Source organism: Culex pipiens, chromosome 1, assembly GCF_016801865.2.
Source record: "Culex pipiens pallens isolate TS chromosome 1, TS_CPP_V2, whole genome shotgun sequence".
NCBI lineage: Eukaryota > Metazoa > Arthropoda > Insecta > Diptera > Culicidae > Culex > Culex pipiens.
In genome coordinates, this window is record NC_068937.1 from 94,017,459 (window position 1) to 94,023,026 (window position 5,568).

The 5,568-nt window shown below is 38.2% G+C and overlaps 1 protein-coding gene across 1 annotated transcript; it reads right to left on the minus strand.

The window, feature by feature from the left end:
* Positions 1 to 2,564: 2,564 nt before the first annotated feature.
* On the minus strand, positions 2,565 to 3,319 carry LOC120426731 (uncharacterized). The gene is made up of 2 exons (XM_052706004.1): positions 3,303 to 3,319; positions 2,565 to 3,021 (listed from the first exon to the last, which is right to left on the minus strand). Exons 1-2 carry the CDS (start codon positions 3,317 to 3,319, stop codon positions 2,565 to 2,567), a joined length of 474 nt encoding a protein of 157 aa, XP_052561964.1.
* Positions 3,320 to 5,568: the final 2,249 nt, after the last annotated feature.

Genomic DNA, 5,568 nt, shown 5'->3' on the forward strand with positions numbered 1-5,568 from the left:
TTGGGAGATTTTCTGATAAAATTGCACACTCCTTTCCCAAAAACCACAATGTTTTTGATATTCAGATCATTATTTCGATGAATTCTTTTTTGAGAAATGTTTCTGGACCCATTGAGTATATAAATCACTACAGAAAAGTGTAATTGGTTGGGTTTATGCTCAACTGTATGTCACATTTATGAATTTTGGATTTCACCGAATCAACATATTTTTGTGTGTTTTGGTTATAAAATGTACCGTTTACATTAAATTTTCACTTTTTTTTGTGAGTACATGGTCCACATGATATTTTTTTTATCTAATTGAGACATGCAGTGTAAATACAATCACAGGGTTTCTATTTCTATGCCTTTTGTTAATTTGTATTTCCATTTGGGCTATCTTATTTGTATTGAAACTACAGAGTTGAACTTGCAATTATTGGTAATAACATAAATATTGCGTAAAAATCATTAAAAAGTTTATAAGTATGTAAATCTATTAATTTAATCTCAAATAATTGAGCTTAACATACTAAACAAGTCTGGCATCCAAATTTGAAACAACGAACAATACAACAATTAAATTGTTTTGTTAAAAAACACACAAATAATTGATCCTTTTATTCACAGTGGCAGTGCGTGGCCGAATGGTTACGCTGTCCGCTTTGTAAGCGGATGATTCTGGGTTCGATTCCCATCTGCTCCAACCATCCATCGGATGAGGAAGTAAAATGTCGGTCCCGGCCTTGGTTGTTAGGCCGTTAAGTCATTCCAGGTGTAGGAGTCGTCTCCATGCCATTAGTACAAACAACACACCAAACCAAGCCTACTCCGGTGGAATCGCTGGCGGCGGTTGGACTCGCAATCCAAAGGTCGTCAGTTCAAACACTGGGGTAGCAGGTTCCTTGGAGTAGAAAGAGGTTTGGGTGCTCTCCCCATTCAAGCCTTCGGACTTCTAGGTTCGAGCAGAAACTTGCAATAGAGACCACAAAAGACCTGGGGGTCGTTAATGTGGATGGTTTGATTAGATTTTGATTTACAATATTACCACCTGACCTCAACATAAGTACGAGATCTCTTGTGAGGTTTAATAAGACTAATACAAATGTGAAAATCTAATGGAAACGGTACATTTTATAACAAAAACAAATTTGAAACAACGTATATATAATATTGAAATCCAAAATTCATAAAAGTGGCTTACAGTTGAGCATAAACCCAACCAATTATACTTTTCTGTAGTGATTTGTATACTCAATGGGTCCAGAAACATTTCTCAAAAAAGAATTCATCGAAATAATGACTGAATATCAAAAACATTGTGGTTTTTTTGAAAGGGGTGTGCAATTTTATCAGAAAAACTCCCAAATTTTCAATAAAACCTTCATAACTTTTTTCCCTTATTTTCAATCACTTTGCGTGCTTCAGGAAAAATGTACCTTGCATCATTTCCCATAAGAAATCATATGATCTGAACCATAAATCATGCCCATGTAGACTTATAACAATACTAAATTGAAAAAGACGAAATTTCGCCCCATAGGAAAAAAGTTCAAAAACTTCAAATGAGGATAACTTTGATTTTTCCCGACCAAAGATTTTCGTTCGCCCCGCAAATGAACGGGGATGTTCCACACTTTCATATGTATATGACAGTTTTCTTGCTATTTCTCAAAAAATACTACCCCCCTGAAAAAGACGCCGTGTTATGCAAAAAGAAGATTTTCTCAGCAAGAGTCGTACATTTATCCAACGAGGTTCACCGAGATGAGTGCTGTAAAAAACAAATTTCGCAACGAGTTCCATATAACATTATTTTCAATTCCGAAAACACCCTTTGAATAGCATTTTAAGTGAAATGTCTATGTGTTAAGTCAAATTACCGTTCAAGTCAAAACAATATTGAAAAGTATAATTTTTCGATACAAGGGCTGAAAAAATCAACTTTTCAGCACCCATTCCAGTGCTGAAATTTGAACTTTTCAGCTCTTGTATCGAAAAGTATTACTTTTCGATTACGTTACTTTCACTCAAATTGTCAATATAAGTTTTGAAGTCTTTTCCAACATCACGAGATAAACATTTTGTTCTTTCCATAAAAAAAAATCAAATCTCAATATAGTTTGACTTACTTCCTTTCCAGAAAGCCTCCGGCAAAATCCACCACATCCCAAATCTCGCCCCAAACTCGGCCGGAACCCAAATTACTGTGCATGTGTGCGTATTTGCATGTGGCCACTTTTCATGCTATTTGTGCCGCTTCTCCCATCTAGGGGGACCCAACCGGATGCGGGCAAGAACACACTGCTAAATGATCGTCCTCCTTTCTTGCCTTCATCTGCAGCGGCAAAGTGGCAGTTGGCCGAGCAAGATTTTAATGCTTGGCATCACAGTTTTCAACTTACTTCCGGTATCCGGTCCCCAGTACCAACCCGCAAAAGCCTTGCAGGACCTCGCTAAAGCCGCAGCCAAGGTGCCGATTGAAGTTAAAAACGAAAGGGATGATGCTGGTTTACTCATGCTCATAATGCTTTCTTTATCCTTTGCTCCACTTTCCGGAAGTTGGTTGGTCGGGTTTCCTTTTTAAACTGTAAAATGAGGTGATTTTGTCTCTTGTGACTCTTGTATCTTGAGACTCTTGAGACTCTTGAGACTCTTGAGACTATTGAGACTCTTGAGACTCTTGAGACTCTTGAGACTCTTGAGACTCTTGAGACTCTTGAGACTCTTGAGATTCTTGAGACTCTTGAGACTCTTGAGACTCTTGAGATTCTTGAGACTCTTGAGACTCTTGAGACTCTTGAGACTCTTGAGACTCTTGAGACTCTTGAGACTCTTGAGACTCTTGAGACTCTTGAGACTCTTGAGACTCTTGAGACTCTTGAGACTCTTGAGACTCTTGAGACTCTTGAGACTCTTGAGACTCTTGAGACTCTTGAGACTCTTGAGACTCTTGAGACTCTTGAGACTCTTGAGACTCTTGAGACTCTTGAGACTCTTGAGACTCTTGAGACTCTTGAGACTCTTGTGACTCTTGTCTCTTGTCTCTTGTCTCTTGTCTCTTGTCTCTTGTCTCTTGTCTCTTGTCTCTTGTCTCTTGTCTCTTGTCTCTTGTCTCTTGTCTCTTGTCTCTTGTCTCTTGTCTCTTGTCTCTTGTCTCTTGTCTCTTGTCTCTTGTCTCTTGTCTCTTGTCTCTTGTCTCTTGTCTCTTGTCTCTTGTCTCTTGTCTCTTGTCTCTTGTCTCTTGTCTCTTGTCTCTTGTCTCTTGTCTCTTGTCTCTTGTCTCTTGTCTCTTGTCTCTTGTCTTAATTACAAACTTACCTCACAATACAATTCATCGTGCTAAAGTTTGCCGAGGTTTTGTCAAATAAGTGCACCCCTTTCTCAGCAGCACCAACTTTTGTTGTCAGGACTTTGTGAAGCTCCCCCTCGAACCCAACCAGTGCAGAGGGCCAGGGAATAATTTATTTAAATTCATAATGAGTTTCAAGTTAATTTATTATTTAAAAAGTGAAAAGTTTGCTGCTCGCATCCACACACGAAGTTGGCGCAAAAAGGCAGCAAAACTTTTCTCTTCGACTTTGAGTGTGAGTCTTTTTTTTTTTCCTTCATCCAAATGGTTGGGATTCCCCACATAGCACCCCTAAATATGTCGAGGACGGCGAAGCATAACACACCCTTACCGGTGCTGCTACTGGGAAGGAAGTGATCGCAAAACATTCTTCCATAAAATAGTTGCACATATTCGCACGTGTCCGGGTTTCAGTAGTGCGCGACGACGGCGGTGATGATAGCAGCAGCAGCGGCGGCGGAGCTTTTGGTGGAAGTGGAAACGAAAACTTTATCTTACCCCCCTTATGTGGTGGGACCCTTCTCAACGATAACTTGCAAACTAATTGTGGTATTTGTTTGGAAAGGCTTGGGATGATCAAATTTACAAAGTCTCTGAGATTAAATTGGGCCAAATTTGAAATTTTGGAAAAATTTTGGTTAAGATTTGTGCAAATCATTTTTTTTCTTATTTCGCCTTATTTTTGATAAGGAAGATAATTTAAATTCAAAATTACATAATGCCGTGGCAAATATTTTTTAAACTTTATATCCCTGCGACTCTGGCCAAAGTTTAGGTGGGGGGTAATAAAAAATATAAAAGTTGAAATTACAAGCCATGATATTAACATTTAAATGAATAGAGTAAATAAAAAAATACACCAGCAAGTTGTTTTGCAAAAATATTTATCAAAATATCTAAATATTGTTGAAAAAGATTTTTTTGTCTGTACTGTAGGTTTCAATTTCACCAAATTCTAAATATTTTTAATAGATCACAAACAAGCTAAATATGATTTTAAACGCAGGAACTGTTTATAAAATTTTGAAGATTTCAAGATTGGTGCCCCCTGATTTTTCGGGCCGATTTGTGATGATTTGTTTCATATTTTATTAAATTATATAAATCGTTGAAAAAAGTATTTGCAGGCAATCAGGGGCTTGTTACGATGGACAAACTGATCCCAAATCCCAAATAAAATTTTATAAAATATTTAAATGATTAATATTTGAAAAAAAATAAAAAAAAGCTAATATTAATGATTTAAAAATTATTTTAATAAACCTACAAAAAATGCTAGTTGTTGACCCACCGAACTTGACAACATTTTAATGCATTTGTATTGGTTGTTTCCGTTGTGATCAAAAGAAATGGCTATGAACCAGGCGCTTCCATATTCTTGTAGATGGCTCATATAATTTGTAGGAGACGCATGGTTTTTTTTTTCAACTTGTTCGATTATTTAATGTTAAAAAATTTACCAATGAACGGCCCGAGCGGTTTAGGCTTTCAGGATTTTTGTGATATTTGCTTGTAGAGTCAAAACAGATCAGTAAACATCACTTATTTGTCTATTACACTTTTTAAAGATTACATTTTTGCGATAACACTCTTAACTTTTACGCGCACGATCACATCACTTTGCATTAAGATCTTCGTCGAGCCAGTTCTCTATGTTGAAGCCAGACTTGTCCTCCAGACCTCTTCGCCGAGCCATGCCAGACCCCGAACTCCTAAGTCCCGGGTGGACTCTTCACGGCGGCTAAGTCCCGGCGGACTCTTCACAGCGGCTAAGTCCCGGCGGACTGCGGCCTCCACCGCTAAGTCCGGCTGGACTGGGGCCTCTGCTACTGGTGGCTGCTGGCGGGTCCGGCTGGTCTGGGGCTTCTTCAGGATCTGGAACTGGACTGGGCTTGAACTGGCTGGAACTGACTGGAACTAACTGGGACTAATTGGAACTAATTGCCCTCCTCAAGAATTTTGGGGTTTTTATAGTCAGTCCCCGAAAACTCTACTAAATTTTGTTCTACTAAAAGTGGTCCGTTTCGATGAGAAGCATCGATGAACCTCATGAATTAAATTATGCAGACCTCTGCAATTCTTCATGACTTTCCGTATGGTGTAGTGAGTACACCTCAAAATCGGAATCATGGGTTCGAACCATTGTCGTGAAACTTTAAAATATGTTATTGGAATATCAAAATTATGTTCCTAAAACATTCTCAAAAATGTAAGTCAATAATGAGAAGGTCGAAT